Below are 25545 nucleotides of genomic sequence, written 5' to 3' on the forward strand. Positions count from 1 at the left end.
CAGACAGCCATAATATGAAACTTTTCTGTGTATTGCTATACTTCAATAAAAATTTTTGGCTAGGCATGGTTCATGCCTGTTATCCTAACAATCTGGGAGGCCGAGGCAGGAGGATCTCTTGAGATCAGAAGTTCAAGACCACCTGAGCAAGAGTGAGACCCAGTTTCTACTAAAAGTAGAAAGAAATTAGCTGGACAACTAAAAAAAAAATATATATATATATATACACACACACACAGACAGAGAGAGAGAGAGAGAGAGAGAAAATTAGCCAGGCATGGTGGTGCATGCCTATAGTCTCAGCTACTTGGGAGACTGAGGCAGGAGGATCGATTGAGCCCAGGAGTTTGAGGTTGCTGTGAGCTGGGCTGATGCCATGGCACTCTAGCCTGGGCAACAGAGTGAGACTCTATCTCAAAAAAAAAAAAATACATATTGTCAAATTGCCTTCCAGAAGGGGTTACTGATATACATTCCTCAACAGCAGTGAATGATAGCCCTGTGTCCTTAATAAAACTAGAACATGAACTCATTTTTAAAGTCTTGGTATTATGGATTTGAATAGGAAGTAGGGGGAGACAAAGAGACAATGGATTGGGAACCTTTCCCAGTTTGCACTGAGATAGGGATTGTGTCAAGAAGGCAAAGCAAGATTTTTAGGGTTCTTGAATTCTGTGACTTTCATGATCACATAGAACAATCACTCAGACTTATGAATGAGTTCATGGACTTGAGTGTATGTTCTTAGAAAGTAATGAGGGTGGGTGTGCTGGCTCACACCTGTAATCCTGGCATTTTGGGAGGCCAAAGTGGGACGTCTCTACAAAAAAATATTTCAAAAAAGTAATTAAATTGAGCACCCAGAATACAGGACTTTTGAGGGTTGACAGACCAGAGTTTGCTGGGAACTCTACTACTTCCTACCCGTGTAACTCTAGGAAAGTTGCTTAGCTTTCCTGAGCCTCAATTTTCTCACCATTAAAAGAGACATACTGGTATGTACCTCACACAAGTTTGAGGTAAAAATTAAAGAGGCCAGGCATGTGGCTCACACCTGTAATCCCAGCAATTTGGGAGGCCAAGGTAGGAGGATTGCTTAAGCCCAGAAGTTCAAGACCATCCTGGGCAACACAGCGAGACCTCATGTCTACAAAAAAATTACCTGGGCATGGTGGTGTGCTGGTAGTCCCAGCTACTTGGGATGAAGCAAGAGGATCGCTTGAGCTCAGGAATTGGTGGTTGCAGTCAGCTATGATCGAGCCACTGTACTCCAACCTGGTCAACAGAGCACGACCTTGTCTCCAAAAAATATTAAAGAAGGTAAAATACTCAGCACAGTACTTGGGACATATGAAGCACCAGATATATATTAGTTAACTACTTATCTTTATTAGCCTAGAGGAAGTCAGACTAAAAGATGGGGCTATTTCAGTATTAATAGTTTAATTAAGTACTTTGCCAAGGTGATGGGGAATTTACTTTCCCTTTTGTATGCCAGATTTTCAGTCAATGATTAGCCAATTGCTTCTTTTTCCTATTTCATGGTAGCTTTGGAGCCCTGGGCTCTCTTGCACTGCTAGATCTGTATGTTTAGGTTGACTTTCTTGCTCCTAAGTAGAAACTGCTACTAGCTCTTTGGGGGAGAAACTAGAAAGAAACCTAGACTTTTCAGTAGTAGTCTAGAAAATAGTTTCTACCCAGAGAACCAGATGAAAAAACATGATAGAAAATAAGTTTGGGCTGGGTGCAGTGGCTCATGCCTGAAATCCCAGTACTTTGGGAGGCTGAGCCAGGAGGATTGCTTGAGACCAGGATTTCAAGGTCAGCGTGGGGAATCTAGTGAGACCCAATTTTATATAAAGAAAATAAAAGAAAAGTTTACATTTGGAACAAGAAGTTTTCCTGTTTTATTCCAATGACTATGACTTGTTTTATATCAGGTGCAGCAGTTTGCTGAAGGGGAAAAGAGAGGGCATTGCAAGACAGTTCTTGCATTCTTGATTCTCAGATGCAACCTCTTTAATTTCAAACTAAAGACTTGTATTGCTTTTTTATCTTTTTTCTTTTTCTTTGGTTCTTTTTTCGTTCTCTTTTTTTTCTTACTGAGCATAAGAGTTGTTGTAAATACTTTTTTTTTTTTTTTTTTTTTGAGACAGAGTCTCGCTTGTTGCCCAGGCTAGAGTGAGTGCCGTGGCGTCAGCCTAGCTCACAGCAACCTCAAACTCCTGGGCTCAAGCAATCCTTCTGCCTCAGCCTCCCGAGTAGCTGGAACTACAGGCATGCGCCACCATGCCTGGCTAATTTTACATATATATATTAGTTGGCCAATTAATTTGTTTCTATTTATAGTGGAGACGGGGTCTTGCTCTTGCTCAGGCTGGTTTCGAACTCCTGACCTCGAGCAATCCACCCGCCTCGGCCTCCCAGAGTGCTAGGATTACAGGCGTGAGCCACCACGCCCGGCCCGTAAATACTTTTTTATCTTTAGTCCCATCAGAACTCAAGTATGCAGAAATGTAAGGGAATTTGTACACACAGTCGTTTTCTGTGTAGTTTATCTGCTTATCTTCCTCACTGAACGGAAGTTCCTGGATTCAGACAAGTATAACTAAAAGACAAACCCTGGTGTATGTTCTGACAAGTGTAATCAAGCTTCACACCCCAGCAAACTGTCTAATTAGAGGTTAGGGTACTGAAGAACTCGTTTTATTTCCAAAGAACTTTGAAGTTTTTGCCCAGACGGATTCACTTTAACCTCTTTGAGACTGTTTCTCATCAGGGATAATGATACTCTTCTGCAGATCTTATGAAGATTCCATGAAAAGTGAAAGCATTTTGTTAGCTATAATTTGTTACATGAAATTAATGGCTAGTTACTGTCATTCCTTTTTATGTCCCTAGGGTGGTGGTCGAGGACCATGTCTTGTTCATTTGTATTCTGGGCACTTGATACAATTCTAGGGGGTGCCCAATATATATATTTGTTAAAAGGAGAAAAGGAAGGAAGGTAGTAAGTCCGGAGGTACTATTGGTTGCCCTGGCACGCCGATGTCTGTCTTTGTATCCCTTATCAGTAAGAGGACTCACTGGGCACAGGCAGAGCCAGATTCAGACACCAGAGGAAGACTCAAAGCCTCTGCCATTGGACAGTAGGGGAAGCAACCAACAAAGATACAGTCTATCTGCTCTTCACATCTCTGCTTTCAAATTGCTTCTTTAACTTACATTCGTCATAGTCTTAACAACTGACATGTTAACATACTATCTCAAAATTCTAATGAGTAGCATGGACTATGCTCAGTAGGGGAAAGTGAGTTCAATCTACTTTCCATTTATACTTCTGCCCATGAGTTGGGATCTTTTTTTGTTTGTTTGTTTTTGATCCTCGCTGGCCACCAGCCCTGCACCCAGGGGGAAAGAGATGAGTTGGGATCTTGAAACAATTTCAATACCTGTGTAACAAAGGGGAAAAAAACTGAGCTGGAGGTCAGAAAATCTGTGTATGTGGTGGAGGCTAGAGAGTTTCCTCCTGTCATTTATTGTTTCAGACACTTGGATGCTACCTGCCCTGTAAACCAGATTGAGGAGAGGAGGGAATAAAAGGAGAGTCATCCACATTCATTCCTGCACCTAAACATGGGACATCTCCCAGGCTTTGCTAGACCTAGTTCATGGTAAACAAGTCCCTGCTCTCAGGGAACTCAGGCTGGTGGAAATAAATAAATAAAGTCAAATACTCTAAAATAAAAAGTGGGTAATGTGCAAAATTAAAAACCACAAAAATTAGTAAAATATAAAAACAAATTAATGTTTTATAGACCCTGGGAAAAAGAATTTTCAGCAAAGTACAAAAATTTAAAGCATTCCTTTCTTTAATTTTGTAATTCTTTACTGTGGAATAGCTCAGAATGTCAGTTCTGTTTTAAGTAACAGAATTGATAGCTGAGCAAGGAAACATAATTTGGATTATAAAATTCTTGCTTTAATAAAAATTCCTTAAACAGTGAAAAAAAAGTTAGACTTCATAATTACTCACCACATGGCCACTTTTTCATCACTTTCTCAAAATGATTCTATGTCACTACTGCACACAGGTCCTTGTGGCACACAAATAGTAAACCTACAGCTGCCCACGAGGACAGCTCCTGCTTGCACACAAAGCTGGTTAAGCCAGAGCTGGGAGTGGAGAGTGGCTATGTAGTATCTGGGACACTTGCCACTTGTTAAATCACTCAGCTCTTAAAGCTGTCACTTCCAGGCTTTTGCTGTCTTCTGCTTCTGTCTCACACCTGTCACTATGAAAGGGGGAGAAAATCCAGGGTCTTAAGAAACATGTTTTGAGTGTCTATTAGGTGTCACAAGCTCGTACACGGGGACACAAAAACAAATATAACATTGATTATGGTTCACAATCTGTGTCTGGTGGCAGACATAAACTTCTAATTTTATTTCTCCTCTTCTAGAGCTGAAATTCTGGTTTCACATAGTTTCGTTTATGCTCTCAAACAGTCCTGTGAGGTCAAAACATAACTCACTTAGGCACAGAAGGTTGCAATCTACAAAGCGCGTGACATCTCTTATCTTGATTCCTTAGTGCCTGCACATTTTATAGAGGAGGAAACTAATGCTCCCACAGGTGAAGGTTTCAGCTGTTAAACATTTCAGCCAGCGCAGTTACAGTAAGATCTGGCAAATTCGCACACTGCGTAGCTACAGCAACCGCGCGCAGCCCCGCCCACTCTTCCCAGCAGCGGGAAGCTGTCACCCCTGACTCGAGAGCGCCTGTGCACGCATGCTCCCGGAAGCTGCCGGTCACGTGACCAGCAGGCTCGGCTCACGTGATTTCACCCCCGGAGGCGGGGCTTTCAGCCAAGATGGCGGCCTACCTGCAGTGGCGGCGCTTCGTTTTCTTCGACAAGGAACTGGTGAAGGAGCCGCTGAGCAGCGATGGGGCCGCTTCCGGGACCGCACCTGCTTCTGGATCCGCTGCTTCTAAATTCCTTTGCCTGCCTCCTGGCATCACTGTCTGTGACTCAGGCCGAGGGAGCCTGGTCTTTGGAGATATCCTTCCTCTGGAGCTGCCTCTTCCCTCCCGGGATCCCTGAAGAGATGCGGCTAGGGTGAAATCTGTCCATCAGAGGGGTTCGTGCTGCGCACCACTTTACTTTAGATGGGCGCCGAGAGCTCTTCTGTGGTCTGAGGGAAGAAGGAAGTCCATTCTCTAACTTGTCAACTAAGCAATCCTGAGCAAGTCATTTAGCCTCTCTGGGCTTTAATTTCCTTATCTGTAGAAGAGGTGAAAATGCCAATTTGGTAATGTTATTTGTCCAAAAAAACCTGATCGCAAGTTGGCTTAAAAGGATGAATATGTAAGGTGTCATTATCTCCCCTGCCCAGTGTCGTGGACGAGGAAGTAAATGTAACCAGGAGTTTGATGCTTTCTTTTTGTTGCTGCCACTAAACTCTGACCTATTTCACTCTTTTTAAGATACGGAGTCCCACGAGATGACATGTTGGAAAATCCTCGAATATTTTAAAGAGCTATATGCATGTAAATGTTATCTAGGTTCTGGTCTAAATATAAGTATCTCTCCTTGACTACCCTGTACATATGGAAGGACAGATCTGGTTCTTGCCACGTTCCCTACAGCTTACAGGCTTCCAGGCATACAAACTACGGGTGACACACCTGTACCAACTGAAGCAACACAATATTCTGGCATCAATTGGGGAAGATGAAGAGGGCATCAACCCCCTGGTGAGTCCCAGAAAGAAAACAGGAAAGATCCAGAAGCCTGGAAATTATTTTTTTTGTGTGGGAGGGTGGCTAGCATTCACACTTCTGAGGTCTGTCCACAGGTGAAGATCTGGAACCTGGAGAAGAGAGATGGTGGCAATCCACTCTGCACTCGAATTTTCCCTGCCATCCCAGGGACAGAGCCAACTGTAGTGTCTTGTTTGACTGTACATGAAAATCTCAACTTTATGGCCATAGGTAAGCAGAATGAAGTCAAAGCTAACACTACCAGATTCTTTACAGGTTTTTTTCAAAGTTGCTTCTGTAGCTCATCATCATTGTTTTCATGAGCCCACTGAAGGCCTTTGAGATACTAAAGTTTGGAATGAAAAGGCATTTAATTTTATTCTTTGAAAATTAATCATTGAATACCGATATTCAGGCTACCCATTAGAGAAGTTGAGTATGAAGAGAAAACTTGTCACTTCTGAGTGCCTCAGATGGTCTTTTTTCTCCTCTTTACCTTCTGATCTTTTCAGCCTCACTGAGGTACTGTTTCTTGTTCTCCTACAGGTTTCACAGATGGCAGTGTTACATTAAACAAAGGAGACATCACCCGGGACAGGCATAGCAAGACACAGATTTTGCACAAGGGCAACTATCCTGTTACTGGCCTAGCCTTTCGCCAAGCAGGAAAGACCACTCACTTGTTTGTTGTGACAACAGAGAATGTGCAGGTATGATCAAGGTCTCCACTCTTAGGGATAGGCAGGAAGGGTTTCTCCATTGCTCGGGGAGCTAGGTAAGGAATTGACAGGAGAGTTAGGATTCTTAAAATTTTCATCATATAGTTTGAACCATTTGCCCAGCTTAATATTTTATTTCTTCACTTAGGAGACTAGCAAAAGTTAGGCTTAGGAAAAGAACTTTGGGCTTGCAGTAAAAATATGTGAATTGGGTTTTTTCCTAACTGTTAAGTGACACTGGATAAATTATTTTACTCTCTGGTTCCTGATGTTCCTAATTTATAACAGCTTACTCTCTCAGGAAATACTCTTTTGAGAAAATGGTAAAAGATTATTACATTCATTGCAGAATTTCTGTACTAGGTAGTGATGCAGAGAAAGAACATGTGGTCTGTGCATACATATTTAATAGACGGGTGATAGTTAATGAAGAAGCCAAAAGAACAGTCTTAGAATGCTAGGAGGGAAAGAGAAAGCCAATGTGGAGATGGGAATACCCTTGTGATGGCTTAGGTGCTACCTCCTCAAAGGGAGCCTGTTAACCCCTTTCTTACTTCCGGCAGTCCTATATAGTTTCTGGAAAGGACTACCCTCGTATGGAGTTGGACACCCATGGTTGTGGCCTGCACTGCTCAGCCCTAAGTGACCCTTCTCAGGACCTGCAGTTTATTGTGGCCGGTGATGAGTGTGTCTACTTGTACCAGCCTGATGAACGTGGGCCCTGCTTCGCCTTTGAGGGCCATAAGCTTATTGCCCACTGGTTTAGAGGCTACCTTGTCATTGTCTCCCGTGACCGGAAGGTTTCTCCCAAGTAAGGACTGGGGGGAGAAGGGAAAGGGAGAGGGCTGGACTTGCTCCCAGAGTTAATCTGAGTTTAAAATCCTAATGCCTGGATCCTGCCAGTCTCCTACTTTGGTTTTACATAGATTGTGCTTACACTTAGATTCAGTTATAATGTTTTTTGAAAAAAATTTGTGTTTTTGCTGCAGACATTTGCTGAGTAGCCCTACTATACTAGAATGCTCCAGGGAATTTGGACATGGTATTTGGTTTATTATTTATTTATTTTTACTCTTCAGTGAAAATAAATTGGGCAGAGGAATAAGGGATTGAGTAGTGGAGAAATTGGGAAGCACAGGACAGTTTTTTGTTTCTTTTTTATCAGAGCTACTTGAAAAGGGAGGGTGCAGTCTCTTCATGATGAATGTACTCCCTGTTAGTAGATGTTGGTTTGTTTTCATTCTTTTTTAAGCACAATGACTTTCAAATACCAGGCATTATATGATTACTTGTTAGATGAACATAATGTACTTAATTTTCTAATCTCTTGCCTGGATTAATTATAGGATCCTAAAGGCTAACAGCAAGTCAACATGTTCTCTTTCTACAACTGCCACCACAGTGCTGCATGTTATGGAATGAGCTACGAGAGGGGCTAGAGAGGTCATTTGTGCAGGGTGGAATAGCAGCACCAAATTGCCATGGGAAGGGAAATAAAGGGGAGCTGAGATAGACGTGGTCCAAATATCTGGTGCTTTTTCTTTCCTACACAGGTCAGAGTTTACCAGCAGGGACTCACAAAGCTCCGACAAGCAGATTCTCAACATCTATGACCTGTGCAACAAGTTCATAGCCTATAGTGCCGTCTTTGAGGATATAGTGGATGTGCTTGCTGAGTGGGGTTCCCTGTACGTGCTGACGCGGGATGGGCGGGTCCACGCACTGCAAGAGAAGGACACACAGACCAAACTGGAGGCAAGGCCACCAGGTTCCCAGAGCTGGCCACAGGCACCTAGAAGCAGCTGCAGAAATAGGTTCCCCAACTCACCTTGGCCAGGGTTACAGCCTTTGGGTTACAACCTTTCTCAGCTTCCTTAGGGTAGGATTACAAGGTAAATGGCCTGGAATGAGGCTGTAGAGGGAAGTAATGGCCAGGAACTTGAGCCCACTCTCAGGGTTCACTTTGTTTGCAAAGACCTTATGAGATGTGTTATGGTCTTGGTATCTGGGAGGTCTTGTTCCATCTAGGATCTAGGCAGTTAGGAATTCCAGGACCATCTGGCTTGTGTTTTGTGGGCACATTTGGGCAGATTTTTTCTCAGGACTGCTTCTACCAATTTTCTGATTTCTCTCCCCTTCTAGATGCTGTTTAAGAAAAACCTATTTGAGATGGCAATTAACTTGGCTAAGAGCCAACATCTGGACAGTGATGGGCTGGCCCAGATCTTCATGCAGTATGGAGACCATCTCTACAGCAAGGGCAACCATGATGGGGCTGTCCAGCAGTATATTCGGTCAGTCTGGAGGCACTTTGGGATACAGCTCTGAGTGCAGGGATAGGCAGTTAGATAGCTAAAACCCATGCTTGGGTAGAGGCTTGAACTCTCCAGGAACTGTTCTTTTTTTCTGTAGGAACTGTGATGCTTCAAATGAAAAGACAAGATATCCTGTTGGAAAGGGAATTTTAGGGTCAAATATTATATGACCAGAATGCAATTGAGCTGATAATTTCCTCTTATTTTAAACTTAGCTTGGTCTTTATTGATACTCATTTTGGCCTGGTTCTTTAAAAAGTATTCATCTTTTCCATACTTCTTCCCTTAGTACTAATTCTTGGAATTTTCTGCCCTAATAAGGTTTTAGAAACCTGTCTCGCTTCTTTCCCAGCTTCTCTAGAATTCCTGTTTTCAGCCAAGTTTAAGAACCAGTGCCTCAGCCAGGCATGGTGGCTCACACCTGTAATCCTAGCACTCTGGGAGGCCAATGCAGAAGGATTGCTTGAGCTCAGGAGTTTGAGACCAACCTGAGCAAGAACGAGACCCCATCTCTACTAAAAATAGAAGAATTAGTGGGTGTCATGGTGTGTGCCTACAGTCCCAGCTACTTGGGAGGCTGAGGCAGGAGGATCGCTTGAGCCCAGGAGTTTGAGATTACAGTGAGCTACGATGATACCACTGCACTCTACAACAGAGCAACAGGGCAACAGGGCAACAGAGCAAGACTCTGTCTTGAAAAAAGAAAAAAAAGAGAGAGAGAGAGAATCAATGCCTCTAGAGCCTTGCCACTCAGTATGGTCCTAGTAGCACTGATATTACCTAGGACTTTTTTTAGAAATGCAGAATCTCAGGCTCTACCCCAGACCCACTGAAATAAAATTTGCATTTTAACAAGATCTGCAAATGATTCCTATGCACATGAGTTTGAGAAGTACACTGATTCAGATACCTGATGCTCATTGTCTTCCTAGAACCATTGGAAAGTTGGAGCCATCCTATGTGATCCGCAAGTTTCTGGATGCCCAGCGCATCCACAACCTGACTGCCTACCTACAGACTCTGCACCGGCAGTCGCTGGCCAATGCTGACCATACCACCCTGCTGCTCAACTGCTACACCAAACTCAAGGATAGCTCGAAGCTGGAGGAGTTCATCAAGGTGCAGGATGGTGGTGGTGGGCAATTCCTGGAGGCCCCACTGAGCATGAGATGCTTTACTAGAGTCTGCCCTTCTTCAGCAGGACACAGGGAGAGGAAAGTGCTGACCTTATTTGCAGACCAGCACCCTGTGTTTTATAAATGGGGAAAGTGGTAGTACCTGTTCCTGTTAGTTTTCTCCCATTTTCCCTCTTGTTTTATGATGCCAGAATATTCCATGGTATCTAAGCCCAGGGAAGTGGCATTAGGGAAACCCTGTGTCCCCACAGGAGTCTTTCTAATGGTGGGGGCAGAGGAAGAAGACCTTTGGCTTTTAGTCAGAAATTCTGAGAGGCAGACTAGCATAATTGCATAGCATAGACTTTATCATCACCTTAGAAGTCTGTCTTAATGTCAGATGCCCGTTTTCTCCCCCTTCTCCAGCCACCTCCATGTGAATGATTTTGTCTGATGTCTCCTTGGCAGACAAAGAGTGAGAGTGAAGTCCACTTTGATGTGGAGACAGCAATTAAGGTCCTCCGGCAGGCTGGCTACTACTCCCATGCCCTCTATCTGGCTGAGAACCATGCACATCACGAATGGTACTTGAAGATCCAGCTAGAGGACATTAAGGTAGGTGAGACTCGTGACTCAGGCAGAGCTCTGTTCTTTTTGAGGACATCCCTGAAGTGATGAAAGTGCTTACTGGTGCTTGATGCAGGAGCACGCTCTACTCTTCCCTTTACCTCTCCACAGAATTATCAGGAAGCCCTTCAGTATATCGGCAAGTTGCCTTTCGAGCAGGCAGAGAGCAACATGAAGCGCTATGGCAAGATCCTCATGCACCACATACCGGAACAGACAACCCAGTTGCTGAAGGGACTTTGTACCGACTATAGGCCCAGCCTTGAAGGCCGAGGTGATAGGGAGACTCCAGGCTGCAGGGTAAGGCCTCAGGGAGAAAAGCTCTGGACAGTAGGGATCACCTTAGGGCCTCCTGGGGACATGGCCTACTCACTTGGCCTCCTCTCTCCTCCCTTGCCCTCCCCTCTCCTCCCTTGCCATCTTAGGCCAGCTCTGAGGAGTTCATCCCCATCTTTGCCAACAACCCTCGAGAGCTGAAAGCCTTCCTAGAGCACATGAGTGAAGTGCAGCCAGACTCACCCCAGGGCATCTATGACACTCTGCTTGAGCTGCGACTGCAGAACTGGGCCCATGAGAAGGATCCACAGGTGAGAACTCAAAAGGTGCTAGAGGAAAAACAGTTCTTGCTGTCTCCATTCTTCCATCTTTGTAGCTGCCTTTCGCTGTGTTCCTAAGACCATTAACACCTCACCTTTGGAGCTGAATGGTTCTCAGTGAAGAGGAAACTGGACTGAGGGGAAGAAGGAGTGGACTGGCCTGGTCCTAGAGGCCTTTTGATTTTCCTTTCTGTCCAACATCTCTACCCTCCTTCTTCCCTAGGTCAAAGAGAAGCTTCATGCAGAGGCCATCTCCCTGCTGAAGAGTGGCCGCTTCTGTGACGTCTTTGACAAGGCCCTGGTCCTGTGCCAGATGCACGACTTCCAGGATGGGGTCCTTTACCTTTATGAGCAGGGGAAACTGTAAGAATTTGGGGAATTTCAAGGAAAGGGGAAGGATCTAGGTAGTATCCCAGAGACAGCCAGTGAGGTGTGCTCTTGCTCCGGCCCCAGGTTCCAGCAGATCATGCACTACCACATGCAGCACGAGCAGTACCGGCAGGTGATCGCCGTGTGCGAGCGTCACGGGGAGCAGGACCCATCCCTGTGGGAACAAGCCCTCAGCTACTTTGCCCGCAAGGAGGAGGACTGTAAGGAGTATGTGGCAGCTGTGCTCAAGCATATAGAGAACAAAAACCTCATGCCACCGCTTCTAGGTACTTGGGAGGACCGGATGGGTGGGTGACAAGCTGCTGACAGTTGGGCTCTGCAGCAAGGACCCTGCAGCTTTAGCCAGAGAGTGCTACGTGGTTCATTGTCTTATTTTCTCTTGGATCCCAATTTCAGTGGTGCAGACCCTGGCCCACAACTCCACAGCCACTCTGTCCGTCATCAGGGACTACCTGGTCCAAAAACTGCAGAAACAGAGCCAGCAGATTGCACAGGATGAGCTGCGGGTGCGGCGGTACCGAGAGGAGACCACCCGCATCCGCCAGGAGATCCAAGAGCTCAAGGCGAGGTACCTGGCATCTGGATGTTTGGAAGGGGCCAGGGGGTACCTTGCTCTTTGCAAAGTGCTATTAAATACTTTTCATAGAGGATGATATGGAGTGTGTTTGAGCATTTTCATTCTTCAAGATCTATTTCAATGGAGAAATTCTAAAGAATTGTTTATCGCATCATTATTTATTGGGTTTTAGAAGATATTATCTTGTAGCAGGTTTTTCTTTCTTTTTTCTTTCTTTGTATGCCTATATTTTACCTTTTCTAAACACACATCTATGTTGTGGTTGGAAGCCATTTGGAAGTAAAAACGTAGCTTTATTTTTTTTAATTTCAATTTTTCTCTTCTTTTTTTTTTGTACTTCAGTTCTAAAAAACATAGCTTTAGAAAATGCAGAAAGTGGACAATTTAGAATTATTTATAGTAGACATTAATAAGATAATTAAGTCTTATCTTCCCTTAATGTTGTAAAATATGTATTAGAAAACAATTTCTTCATTCCACAAATATTTGCTAAGCTCCTGTTATATCCCAGACACTTCTGAATAATACCAACAAAAAGCCCTGCCTTCGTGGAACTTATGTTGTAGGAGAGACAGACAATAATCATGTTAAATTGGCACTATTATATTATAAACTATTATGGTGTATTGGGTAGTGATGAGTTCTGAGGAGAAAATTGAGGAAAGCAGTGGAGTAAGGAGTGTGTAACAATATTAGATGAGGCCAGGAAAGGCTTCACTGAAAGGGTCACATCTGAGTACAGGCTTGAAAGAATTTAGTGGCAATTATGAAAACTGAAAGAGAGAAAACTATCCCCTTGGGTCAGGTGGACTTGCTGGGAGGATGCTGGGACTCCCTGCTGGGCCATGGCTGTTGTCCTCATTTGACTCTCTTTAAGTGGTAGGAAGAGCGAGGCAGGGCTTGTGTAGCCTTTACAGGACCCCTCCCCATCAACTCCAGATGCCTTCTCTCCCCACCTGGCTCATGGCCTTGCCCTCACTCTTCCCAATTCATTTCTGGTCTCTCTTGCCTATAGTCCAAAGATTTTCCAGAAGACCAAGTGCAGCATCTGTAACAGTGCCTTGGAGTTGCCCTCAGTCCATTTCCTATGTGGCCACTCCTTCCACCAACACTGCTTTGAGAGTTACTCAGAGAGTGATGCTGACTGCCCTACTTGCCTGCCCGAAAACCGGAAGGTCATGGATATGATCCGGGCCCAGGAACAAAAACGAGATCTCCATGATCAGTTCCAGCACCAGGTGGGGATGAATGGTATAGATGTGGCAGGGGACTCCAACCAGTGTCACAGAGTCACTGGAGCACTGGAGTGCTTGTTTCCTTTGTCCTCCTTATTTAAGAAACAAGCATTTCAGTTCTGATTCTTACTTCTTCCTCCTCTTCCCCTGCAGCTCAAGTGCTCCAACGACAGCTTCTCTGTGATTGCTGACTACTTTGGCCGAGGTGTTTTCAACAAATTGACTCTGCTGACTGACCCTCCCACAGCCAGGCTGACCCCCAGCCTAGAGGCTGGGCTGCAGCGGGACCTGCTCATACACTCCAGGAGGGGAACTTAAGCACTTGTGGGAAGGGGTGTGTGATAGTAGAACATGGCAAGACAGACATGGAGGGACTGAGGTGGCTGCTGCATAGAAGGCAGATGGACATGTCCAGGGCTCCACTCTTTTCTAATGCCACAGCCCTCGGGACTAAAGGGGACTTGCTTTTCCTGCCTCCTCCTTTAGCCAGCCTGCCATCCCTGCTGTTGACTAACAGTGTAGATCATTTCAGATCATTGGGGGAGGGCACCTCAGCAACCTCTGAATGTGTACAATAGCTGCTTTATCCTCTATCCAAGAGCACCAGGCTGTGCTTGGATCCTTGCTCTCAGAGTCTATAAATAAAAGAATATTATAATGATTTGGTTGTTGAAGGATTTTTCCTGGGGACTTCCTGGTGATTCTTAACTATGTTTAATGTACTTCCTTCCTTCTGCTGTCCTAAAGCTCCACTTTCCTCCCACAGTGTTTCCTGGCAGTCATATTGACTTGACCTCAATCCAGTAATGAGTGGGGTTGGTGGCATCTAGTTTGAACCATAGTTCAATTTACTGAAGAACCTCTGCAAAAGACCTAATGACTGAGCTCCAAGAGCAGCCCAGACTGAGGCATCCAAAACAGCTCTTGCTCTTTAGTCTTATTGGTCTCTATGGTTCTTGTTATGGGTGAAATACTCAAGCAGGAGGCAGATTCTGATAGGGAACCTTGGGCTTAGCCTGCCTTCATAATAAGTAGATTGGTGTCTTGCTGTGCTCAGTACCAGATAATAAACAGGATAAAAAGTCTTTATTGAAACATTTTATTAGAACACTTTTTCCTCTGTGAAGTTGTCAGCTAAAGTTTGCGTTGCTGGGTGTCCCTGTGTAATTTGGGTTAGAAAATTGGAAGTAATATGGACATTGTGGTTTAGGTAGCACTTAGAAGAGGCAGTGTTGTAGCTGCTCTGAGTAGATTTTGAGTTGGCTAACTTGAGTTTGAATCTTAGTTGTGCTGTTTGACTTAGGACACCTTCTAAACTGAACCTCAGTTTCATCTGTACATTAGGGATTATAACACCTACTTTGTATAGCTATTATATTATGAAAACCTAAGTAGCCAATGAGCGTCCAGTTCTTTGTGCAGTGGTTAGCACATGGGTGCTCAATTCATGACTATTAATAATATTAGTGGGAAAAGCACTTTCCCAAACAAGCCCTTTTCCCACTAACAATGATGTGGTGGTGGTGGTCCCACTTCACAGTTACTTGTCATTAGGCATGACCTTTGATCTCTCTGAACCAGTTTTGTCATCTTAGAAATGCTGCCTATTTCAGGGTTGTAGCAAAGCTAAATTTGAAGAGAGCAAAGGAAGGGCCACATAAATTGCACTAACAGCTTGTGGGGCGCCTAGGGAGATTAAGCTGTGGAATTCTGGATGAGGAGCTTTCTGGAGCAGCCTTATTTGGAGATGATAAATTGAGCTGAGGGGCATGATAGCTGGTTCAGGGACCCTCCTAACCTGGCATTTCAGGGTTAATATCTCCTCCTCCTCCTCTTGGGCATTGCTAACTTCAGCTTAAACTGTCCCTCTGGGTGTGGGTGGCCATTAGGCTAGTACTGCAGAGACTGTTTACTTTGTAGGTAAATCTAGGAAGCATTTTAGCCATTGACCATCAGTATTTTTGGCTCAGGAAAAGGTGGCATGTCTATGGCCATACCACCCTGAGCACGCCTGATCTCGGAAGCTAAGCAGGGTTGGGCCTGGTTAATACTTGGATGGGAGAAAAAGGCAGCCGGCCTGCATCTAAAACCCCTATGGGACAAACAGGACCCTACCCTCCAGGTGAGCCAGGTGGAGCAGGTGCGTTAGCAGATCCGCTTTGTCGCAATCGTTCTAATTCCCGCCCAGAGGGAAGCACCTCCCCTCGGAGGGAGGGTGCCGGAAGTGACGCGGGACCATTCGCCAACCCGGAGTCGGGCTGTAGGACGAGCTCAGGCCACACGTGTTCCCTGGTACTCACCCGCCAGAGCCCGGCTTCCGCGGGCCCTGGGGGCCTTAGCGGCACCCGGGCCTAACTCCTGAGCGGAGCCATGTCTGGTAAAGGCGACGCGGCTGCAACGGCGGTGAGTCCTGAACCGGCGACCAGCTCGCTTCGGGCTTCTGGATGAGCCGTGCAACGATTGGCCCCGGGTTTTCATCCTCCGTCGTCTATTGGTCGGAACGGCTATCCGTCTTTTTTTTTTTTTTTTTTCCTAAATAGTTTTTAAAGGGCCGGTAGCTTGATTGCCCTTAGGAAGGAAAGGCGAAATGAGTGAGCTGTGGGGAAGAGGTTAAGAGCGGAGTCTAAGAGCAATAAGCTGTCACCTCCCCCAGCAACAGAGGCCCCAGATGACTGTCACCAGAGGAACCCCCATCCCGCGGGTATCTGGGTGGGATTCCCGCTCGGCCTGGCACGCACGGCTGTAGATTTAGTGGCCCAGCCGGGGAAAGTCCGGAAGGGATTCTTGCACACGAGACGGGGCCGGAGCCGATGAGGCCACCTTGGGAAGACAGTCTACTTCTGAGTCAAAGAAGAGAGTAGACCCCAAGTCTCTGAACTGCACATAAACATCGTAGAAGTGCGCCTTCTCTCTTTTTCTGTTATAATGGTCACCCAGCCACAGCCTACTCTCAATGTCCCAACCGAGAGGCACAACACTGAATTACTACTGTGGGCGGGGGCCTTCCTATTCCTGGCCTGCCTGCCAAGCTCTGGGCTTGTGCACATGCAAGCTACGGAGGAGCCGGGGGAGGCCACTTGCCAGCCTGAGATAAGAAAGCGGTGGCGCAGCAGCTTATCTCCCCAGTCCAGCCTGCTTGGGAGAATTCTTTGCACTTGCGGACATTCCAGAGCGCTGGACTAGGAGTAGGAAGATCTGGATTCTAGCTCCAGCTCTCTTCCCATTATTAGCTGTGTGTCCCTGGACAAATCATTTCATCCCCTCAGAGCCAGCTTTTGCTTCTGTAACATGGTCCCAGAGGTGCCTGCTCTGTCTACTTAATAGGATTGCTGTGAAGACAACATTAAGCAAAAGCAATAGCTCTAACATAGAAATGCTCAATAAATACTTTTCTTTTTCCCCAGCACAGTCTCATTCTGTCGCCCTGACTAGAGTGCAATAGTGTGATTGTAGCTCACCGCAACCTTAAATTCCTGGGCTCAAGTGATGCTCCTTCCCCAGCCTCCCGTTTAGCTGGGACTACAGGCACATGTCACCACGTCTGGCTAATTTTTCTATTTTTGGTAGAGATGGGGTCTAGCTCTTGCTCAGGCTGGTCTCAAACTCCTGACCTCAAGCAGTCCTCCTCCCACCTGGGCCTCCCACAGTACTAGGATCACAGGCATGAGCGCCCAGCCTAAATACGTATTTTTTTAATGGAACAATTTGACTTGAGTATGCTGTGCAGATTTAATGAACATAAGGGATTGTTTGAACCAGGCAGTTCTGGTACTCTTGATTCCCTGCTGTGGACCAGAATTTTAGTGGTCACATTTAGCATTTTAAGCCAAGCTTAACTTGTAAAGGGTCTCCCAGGGTTAATTTATTAGAGGAATGATCACATGGAGTAGACTAGACTCTAAGAACAGTAAGCTGTCACCTCCCCCAGCAACAGAGGCCCCAGATGTCTGGCTATAAAAGAACTCCATAGGATGATGATCCAAGAGCAGGGAAGGTTGGCAGTATCTGTAGTGGCTGCTCTCTGATGTAAAAAGAAATGGGACCTATGTCTTACACTGAAGAACCCAGTCCTACCTACTTGGCTCTGAATACCTTTGTCCAGGCCACCCTGGCAGGAGGACGAGGTGTGTCCCCTTGAGTACTTGGCTTGGGCTCTGCCATCACAATATCTCCTTGTTGGTAAAACAAGAGGCAGCACTCTAGGTAGGCAGCTCAGCCTCATAGTCTTATAGAACATCTGAGGCAGAAGAATTTCATGTTATGGATGAACAAGCAGGTCCTGATGGCATGATGTGCCCAAGGTCACCCAGCCAAGAGGCTACGCAGAATTGTACATCAGATCTATTTGTCCCTGCTCTTTATGTATGCGTTCCAGCCAGATTAAGGGACCCTTACTATGGCATCTGGGTAAAGTTTTCTCAAGTACCTCATCTGTTGTGGATAGTGAACCTGTCCTCCTGTGACTCAGCAAAAGTTCGCCTATGTGGCCCCGGCTGCAGGCTCCACCCTCTCTGTGGCCAGGCCGATGCGCCTTATCTCTTTGCCCACCTGGCTGTGTGCAGCACTCCCACTGAGACCTGCCTTGGCCAGAGTGGGGTTTGGGGCTCAGAGTCCTGATTACTGCAGCAGCAGCAATAGCAGGTCCTACTATCGCTTCCCTCTGGACCCGCTTCTCTGCATCCCGGAGGAGGGCAGAGGTCCTGTGGCAGGTAAAGGGACCTGTCTTGGAGTATTTACCCACTCAGAGCCCCAAGTGGCCACAGGCCATGGGCTGAGGTTCCTTTCTCCCAAGCCTGTGATTCTGGTTCTTGGACAAGGTGTTGAGGAACACAAGGCACAGAGGGGACTGTGACCTGGGGACTTTTTCTGCAGGAAAAAAACAGCCCAAAGATGAGAGTGATTCGTGTGGGTACCCGCAAGAGCCAGGTAAGTGCAGGTACCCGGGTGGAAGAGGTTTGTCAGAAGAGTTCTATTGCTCATAGTATCACAAGTTGGGGGACCCAGAGGAAATGGGGTGGCTGGGCATTAAGTTCCATGAGGAATGGCAGATTATACTCTGTGGAAAGATGGTTCCTAGGCTGGCAATGTTGGGAGTGCAGACAACTCTCAGGCCCCTTGCATTCCCCGGGGAGGATTCCAGTCCGTTCAGAATCTCCCTGACCTATGCCAGTCTGAACTTGGGGCAGGGGCCAGGGAAGGGCAGGACTAATCCCAATCTCTGCCCCCAGCTGGCTCGCATACAGACGGACACTGTGGTGGCAATGCTGAAAGCCTTATACCCTGGCCTGCAGTTTGAAATCAGTGAGTGTTTTGGAAGGGAATTGAAGCCAGTGGGAAGCCCAGTACCCCTAGAGGGGAGAACACAGCATTCCTGGTTTTGCCTATGACCAGAGCCTGTCCTGCTGCCTCTGGGAAGGCCTCGTGGCTGCTTGCAGTTCTGAGGGCTCTTTTCTCCTCTGAATACCTCTAGCTCCGACTGCCTGGGCTAGCCTGGCATTTAATGTCTTCTGCTTTGGGTCTTTTTATGAATGTGTCTGGTCTTCCTGCTAGATTGTACATACTCAGAGGGCAGGGACTGGGACTTATGTGCCTCTGTCCCTACCATGCATCTTAGCACAGTCCTGGGCTCTGTAGGGGCTCAATAAATGTTGACCAATGAGCAGCTGATAGATTGTCTCTCTCCTCAGTTGCCATGTCCACCACAGGGGATAAGATTCTTGATACTGCACTCTCTAAGGTAACAACATCTTCCCCCAGTCCTTGTGCCCCTTCATCTTTCTTCCCCCAAGAGATTCACTCAGGCTCTTTCTTACCCGGCAGATTGGAGAGAAGAGCCTGTTTACCAAGGAGCTGGAACATGCCCTGGAGAGGAATGAGTAAGTGAATACAGGAGAGCATAGCAGCCTCCTGGTCTCTTGCTAGAACCCCAGTGTGCAACAGACCTGATGTCAGCTAGGCTACTGGGCTTAAACCCTTGGGTAGGGTGGAGGGGGCTCATAAGTGGGTATTTCCAGGATTTAGAAAAGGAGAGTCCTGGTTCTAAGCCATCTGACTACCTGTAGTACAAGATTGGCTGGGGGAGAGGGGCAGAAAGGGGGGTGAGAGGAGAGCAGGTCTCAGGGTCCTGAGGTCTCAGGGTCCCGAGGTCTCAGGAAGTCTGCTTTCTGAATTGCCCTAGGCTCTACCACTGAAGTACTGGCAGGGGTGGATGGAGAAGGAGTGGGGGCCTGCTGCCTGTGCCTTTTCTCCTTGCCTCCCTGTTCTGTCTCTCTAGAGTAGACCTGGTTGTTCACTCCCTGAAGGACCTGCCCACTGTGCTTCCTCCTGGCTTCACCATTGGAGCCATCTGCAAGTAAGGGGGCCCGGGCAGGGGTAGGCATCATGTGAACCTTTGCTTTCCCCTTTGGGACTTGGCTTTCTCCCCCGAGGGCTGTATCCCCTGCCCTGAGCAGTGTCGAGCCAGGCAGAAAACTCAGAAGGTGCCGGTTAATTGGCTATGGAGAGAGAACAGATGCTACCTGAACTGAAATCTCCCTCATTCTATGACCTTTCCTCCTCATTCAGGCGGGAAAACCCCTGTGATGCTGTTGTGTTTCACCCAAAATTTGTTGGGAAGACCCTAGAAACCTTACCAGAGAGGAGGTGAGTGGGACCTGGATAGGCCCCTTGGTAGGATGTGCACAGACGATGGAGGGATGTGGGGAAGAGGAAAGGAACAGTGGTTGCCTAGTGTTAAATCTCATTTTAACCCTCTGCAGCGTGGTGGGAACCAGCTCCCTGCGTAGAGCAGCTCAGCTGAAGAGAAGGTTCCCACATCTAGAGTTCAAGAATATTGTATCCTTTCAGAAAAGGGAGGGGCAGCAGCCAAAGATTAAGACAAGGTCTAGAGGACCCTGGGAGTCTTGAGAGTGGACAGGGCTTCCAGAGCAAGTGACCCATGGGGTCAGTGGCCTGTTTGGCCTTCCATCCACCCATTCATAATCCTTTAATATTTTCTTAGCCCCAGGCAAGTGCCTGGCACTGGGGATAATGGTAAGCAAGATAAACATTGTCCCTGCCTGTATGGAGTGTACACAGGGAAACAGAGAGACTGAAAACGTAGAGTGATACTGAACAGTGAGTACTTCTGTGGGGGTAGCGGGTGCTTCCATTTTTATTTATAGGCTACTACATTGTTTTGATTTTTACAATGAATGTGTAGTACATTTCATGAAACTGATTTTAAAAATAGTGTGTATGTGTTAAGTGCTCCAATGAGTGAAATAGGGAATTCTCAGGAAGCTTCTAGCTAGAACATCTGAATACAGACTTGGGGGTCAGAGAGATTTCTCAGAAGTTTGGTAACCTTGGACAAGTTATTTAACTTTTCTGTATGATTTTCCTTATCTATAAAATGGGGATAATAATAATACCTCCCTCATGGAGTTGTGAAAATGAAATGAGTTGACATATGGAAAGCACTTTTAGAACAGTGTCTGGCGTGTAGTAAGTATGATGTAAGTGTTAGCTGTTATCATTAAGCTGAGAACTGGAAGATGAGTAGAATTCAGCCAAACAGAGAAGGAAAGACAGATTCAGGCATGCTCAGGGAACAGCATGAAACTCCAGATTGCTCAATACTCCTGGTCCTTAGCTTTTCTCCACAGCGGGGAAACCTCAACACCCGGCTTCGGAAGCTGGACGAGCTGCAGGAATTCAGTGCCATCATCCTAGCCACAGCTGGCCTGCAGCGCATGGGCTGGCAGAACCGGGTGGGGCAGGTAAGGGTTGCCCCCATCCCTTCCCCAGTTAATCTACATCTCCTTCCTGCCTGTACAGTCGGTCCCCAGTTTAGGACAATTAGATTTAGGATTTTTCAACTTTATGATGACATGGAAGTGATACATGTTCAGTAGAAACCATACTGTTGAATACCCATACAGCCATTCCGTTTTTCACTTTCAGTATGGTATGCAATAAATTACTTGAGATGTTCAATACTTTATTATAAAATAGGCTTTGTGTTAGATTTTGTGCAGCTAATGTAAGTGTTCTTAGCACATTTAAGGTAGGCTGAGCTGGGCACAGTGGCTCACGCCTGTAATCCTAGCACTCTGGGAGGCCGAGGTGGGCAGATTGCTCAAGGTCAGGAGTTCGAAACCAGCCTGAGCAATAGCGAGACTCTGTCTCTACTAAAAATAGAAAGAAATTAATTGGCCAACTAAAAATATATAGAAAAAAATTAGCTGGGCATGGTGGCGCATGCTTGTAGTCCCAGCTACTCGGGAGGTTGAGGCAGGAGGATGGCTTGAGCCCAGGAGTTTGAGGTTGCTGTGAGCTAGGCTGAAGCCATAGCACTCTAGCCTGGGCAACAGAGTGAGACTCTGTCTCAAAAAAAAGGTAGGCTGAGCTAAGCTGTGATGTTTATTCAGTAGGTTAGCTATATTAAAGGCATTTTCTTTTATTTTAAGACTAGTCAAGTGCAGTAGTGAGAAGCGGGAAAAAGTAGACCAAGGAGTTCAATCTGTAACTGACTGTGAACAATCAAGTGAGATAACTCACTACCTTTGAGCCAAAGGCATTTTCGACTTGTGACGTTTTCAACTTAGGATGGGCTTATCAGGATATAAACATATTGTAAGTCAAGGAGCATCTGTATGCTCTTCTTGACCACCCCACCTCTAACACCACAAGCTGAGAAGATTGGGAATCAGAAGCCAGACTCCATTTGTGCCTACCTGCACTTTCTAGATGATAGGGAAGCCCCATGTCACTGCTGGGTGCTTTTAGGCCTCCCCATCTCCACCCTTCGGCCTGTTCTGCCTCCACAGATCCTGCACCCTGAGGAATGCCTGTATGCTGTGGGCCAGGTATGCTTGACCAGGGAAGCCACATGTTGATGTATCCTTGCCTTTGTTCTCAACCAAGAGGCTGGTCCCATGGCCTTCTACACCCCCTTCCCAAAGAATAAGTCTCAGGGAGGGGCAGGCCTTGGCATGCAACTGGTCCAAAACACCCTGGGGAGCAGGTGGAGGAGGGGTGGTTCTCATCCTTAGCTCCACTGGTTGGAGAAAGATCAGACCTGATATCCTAGGCTGTTTTTTCCACCAGGGGGCCCTGGGTGTGGAAGTCCGAGCCAAGGACCAGGACATTTTGGATCTGGTGGGTGTATTGCACGATCCTGAGACTCTGCTTCGCTGCATCGCTGAAAGGGCCTTCCTGAGGCACCTGGTAGGACCCGTGCTCCCCCTGTGAAGGGTTGGGGACTTGGGGAGCTGGGAAAGATAGGAGATTTCTCAAATGAATGTTCTGTGTAGTGATAACTTTCTTGTTGGATGTTGTGTATGGAGATGACCTGGATGACCTGGCAGTCCTCAGCTGCCATTTGTTATGTCCTCAGAGGTCTGTATATCTCAGGGCTGTGTGTGGTTAGTGTGGTGTTAAGGACCCTTAAAGCTGACAGGAACTTCTCATTGCAGGAAGGGGGCTGCAGTGTGCCAGTAGCTGTGCATACAGCTATGAAGGATGGGCAAGTAAGCAGGGAAAATGTGTGGGAGGGCAGGGAAAAAGGAAGAACTGTGGCATTTCTCTGTGCACATGCCAGGTTACTAAGCAGTCCCCTCTCAGGATATGCTTAGGCCACTCTTTCTTCCCCAGCTGTACCTGACTGGAGGCGTCTGGAGCCTAGATGGCTCAGATAGCATGCAAGAGACCATGCAGGCTACCATCCATGTCCCTGCCCAGGTACCAAGGCTGGAGGCTGAGGGAGAGGGTCATAAAGATGACTGCTTGTAATCTTCCTTTTCATTCTCACCAAACCCCACCTCCTTTTCCCATCCAGCACGAAGATGGCCCTGAGGATGATCCACAGCTGGTAGGCATCACTGCTCGGAACATCCCACGAGGAGCTCAGTTGGCTGCTGAGAACCTGGGCATTAGCCTAGCCCGCTTATTGCTGAACAAAGGAGCCAAGAACATCCTGGATGTTGCACGGCAGCTTAATGATGCCCATTAACTGGTCTGTGGGAGCACAGGTGCTTGGGTCACTGTTCAGTCCCTACATCCTGGCCTTCAGTGCCCCATCCTCACTGCTAACTGGGGAGTGATTACTCCAGAAAAGTGAACTGCAGAGTCCAAGACTTCCAGGGACTTGCCTCACTGTGGGGCCTTGGTGACTGCCTTGCCTCCTCAGAAGGCGGGGGCTTCAACTCTTTATAGAGAAGAAGTCCAAGCCACAGCCTTTGAATGTAACCAATTCTGCTAATAAACCAGCTCTGAAGGTGGTTTTGTTTTTTTGATGGTGTTGGGGGTAAGAACAAACACAAAACTCTTTAACCCTTCTGAGGCTATGGACTTCTGTTCAAAGTTATCCTGGAACTCTTCTGTTTCTGCCTCAATAGTTCTCATTTCAAACAGAACAAATTGTCTCCCAAGGAACACCAAAAAAGCAAGAGAGCCATAATTTAAAACCCTATGGCTTGTCCCTCCTCCAGTTAACAGTAGAGCCTATTTATACAACATAGCCCCTCCCACCCTATTAAAATATACGCAGTCATCAATCCTACAACTCTTGCAAAATGAAAACAGAAAGACGGTTCATTTTAAAAAAACAATCCTTTAATAAAATTAGTCCATCTAAAACTCCCCAATACCTAAAAGGTTCTAGTCTTGGATGGGTTAGCTGCAAAATTCCAGTTCAGAAGCCAACAGAGGCTCAGTCCAGACAGGGATTAACCGACTTGTGCTGGTATCTAGGTGCTTGGATTTGCTGAATTGAGTTGCTGGAAGGGCAATGGGGCAGAGTAGGGAGGCCCCATAGGCCTAGGTGCCAGGGTTTCAGCGAAAACACAACTGCTGTCCACACAGCCAGCTGTGAAGCTGACCTGCAGGCCTTTGCCCTCCCCTAAACGTCTTCCTAGGAGGCAGTCCTCTCTGGAGGAAAGGTGTTCATATTACCAAGCGTCTGGTCTTGGCCACACTGCACAGGCCTATGAATGAAGATGGAGGGAGATCTGATGTGAAAGGCCTGGGACTTGGCAGCAAAGGGGGCAGCAAACCAAAATAAGCGATCCATTTTTCTCCCACCAAAGCCTGGAAATCAACAGTCACGTCTGAAAAGTCCCGGACTAAGCACCAAGCTGGAGAAGTAGCAGACGACCAGGCTGCAGCTGCCGAGGGAATCACTCACCTTCAGGGTCGCCGGCCTTCTCGGCCGCCCGCTCCCCGCCACCTCAGAGCGGAACGCCGTGTCTTCCAGAAGGTGCAGCTGCCTCCCCGCAGCCCATCAGCAATTCTGAGGATGGGGCGGCGGAGACACGAGAGCCAAGGCGGGCAGACGCTGCGCCCCCAGCCGCCTCGCGCCCCGGAGGCCCCGAGCCCTCCCTCCTAGGGCTGCCGGCCCGCGGCCCCTGAGCGGCGCGGCGCGGGCGGGAGGCCGACGCGACAAGCCGTGCGGGGGAAGGGAGGCACGGGGGTGGGAGGCCGGGCGGCGGCAGCGCGCGAAGGGAGCGGAGTCGGGGGCCGCGGCCCGCCCGTCCCGGAGCCCGATGTGGCCCAGCTCTTTCCGTGAGGGCGGTGGTGGCCCTTAAAAGGGCCTTTGTGATGGCATGGGGAGGGCTGGGCGGCCGGGAGCAGCCGGCAGCGGCGCAGGCACCCCTCAATACTCCTGAGAGGCCTGGGTGGCCTTCTTGCCGCCCGCGGGTGCCTTCGGCCCCACGGTGGCGCTGGTCTTCTTGGGCAGCAGCACGGCCTGGATGTTGGGCAGGACGCCTCCCTGGGCGATCGTCACGCCGCCCAGCAGCTTGTTGAGCTCCTCGTCGTTGCGGATGGCCAGCTGGAGGTGGCGGGGGATGATCCGCGTCTTCTTGTTGTCGCGGGCCGCGTTCCCCGCCAGCTCGAGGATCTCGGCGGTGAGGTACTCGAGCACCGCCGCCAAGTACACAGGCGCGCCGGCACCGACCCGCTCGGCGTAGTGGCCCTTCCGCAGCAGCCGGTGCACGCGTCCCACGGGAAACTGCAGACCCGCGCGCGACGAGCGCGACTTGGCCTTAGCGCGGGCCTTGCCGCCGGTTTTGCCGCGGCCAGACATGTTGCGCGAGGTAGACCTGTGAAGACGAACGCCTCAGAGACACGCAGGAACAGACACGCCACAGCCCAACTGCCGCCGCGCGCGCCGCAGGGCCTCCCTTATAAGCCCCCAGGCACACCTCCGCGCCCTCCTGATTGGCT

At 47.7% G+C, this 25545-nt stretch overlaps 3 protein-coding genes across 4 annotated transcripts; 2 read left to right on the forward strand and 1 right to left on the reverse strand.

Annotated features, from left to right (window-relative positions):
- Window positions 1-4855: 4855 nt before the first annotated feature.
- Window positions 4856-13999, forward strand: VPS11 (VPS11 core subunit of CORVET and HOPS complexes). The gene is made up of 16 exons (XM_012773562.2): window positions 4856-5061; window positions 5610-5758; window positions 5860-5995; window positions 6311-6474; window positions 7047-7294; window positions 8037-8238; window positions 8626-8777; window positions 9731-9917; window positions 10382-10528; window positions 10652-10840; window positions 10966-11127; window positions 11360-11499; window positions 11590-11792; window positions 11923-12094; window positions 13119-13341; window positions 13492-13999. Exons 1-16 carry the CDS (start codon window positions 4875-4877, stop codon window positions 13654-13656), a joined length of 2826 nt encoding a protein of 941 aa, XP_012629016.2. The 5' UTR covers window positions 4856-4874; the 3' UTR covers window positions 13657-13999.
- Window positions 14000-15559: 1560 nt separating this feature from the next.
- HMBS (hydroxymethylbilane synthase) lies at window positions 15560-23600 on the forward strand. Of its 2 annotated transcripts, none has more exons than XM_012773559.3 (14): window positions 15560-15741; window positions 18211-18264; window positions 18567-18639; window positions 19026-19075; window positions 19159-19214; window positions 19613-19690; window positions 19903-19980; window positions 20097-20172; window positions 20985-21098; window positions 22149-22187; window positions 22429-22548; window positions 22797-22850; window positions 22975-23061; window positions 23159-23600. In XM_012773559.3, the coding sequence occupies exons 1-14, from the start codon at window positions 15709-15711 to the stop codon at window positions 23330-23332; spliced, it is 1086 nt and encodes a 361-aa protein (XP_012629013.1). In that variant the 5' UTR covers window positions 15560-15708; the 3' UTR covers window positions 23333-23600. The 2 variants fall into 2 exon arrangements, with proteins under 2 accessions (XP_012629013.1, XP_075858696.1); XM_076002581.1 differs by lacking the exon at window positions 15560-15741 and adding an exon at window positions 17904-18047.
- A 312-nt stretch (window positions 23601-23912) lies between these two features.
- Window positions 23913-25535, reverse strand: H2AX (H2A.X variant histone). Its single transcript, XM_076002582.1, has one exon. The coding sequence runs from the start codon at window positions 25403-25405 to the stop codon at window positions 24974-24976; it is 432 nt and encodes a 143-aa protein (XP_075858697.1). The 5' UTR covers window positions 25406-25535; the 3' UTR covers window positions 23913-24973.
- Between the last annotated feature and the right edge of the window lie 10 nt (window positions 25536-25545).

Source organism: Microcebus murinus, chromosome 4, assembly GCF_040939455.1.
Source record: "Microcebus murinus isolate Inina chromosome 4, M.murinus_Inina_mat1.0, whole genome shotgun sequence".
Taxonomy (NCBI): Eukaryota; Metazoa; Chordata; class Mammalia; order Primates; family Cheirogaleidae; genus Microcebus; species Microcebus murinus.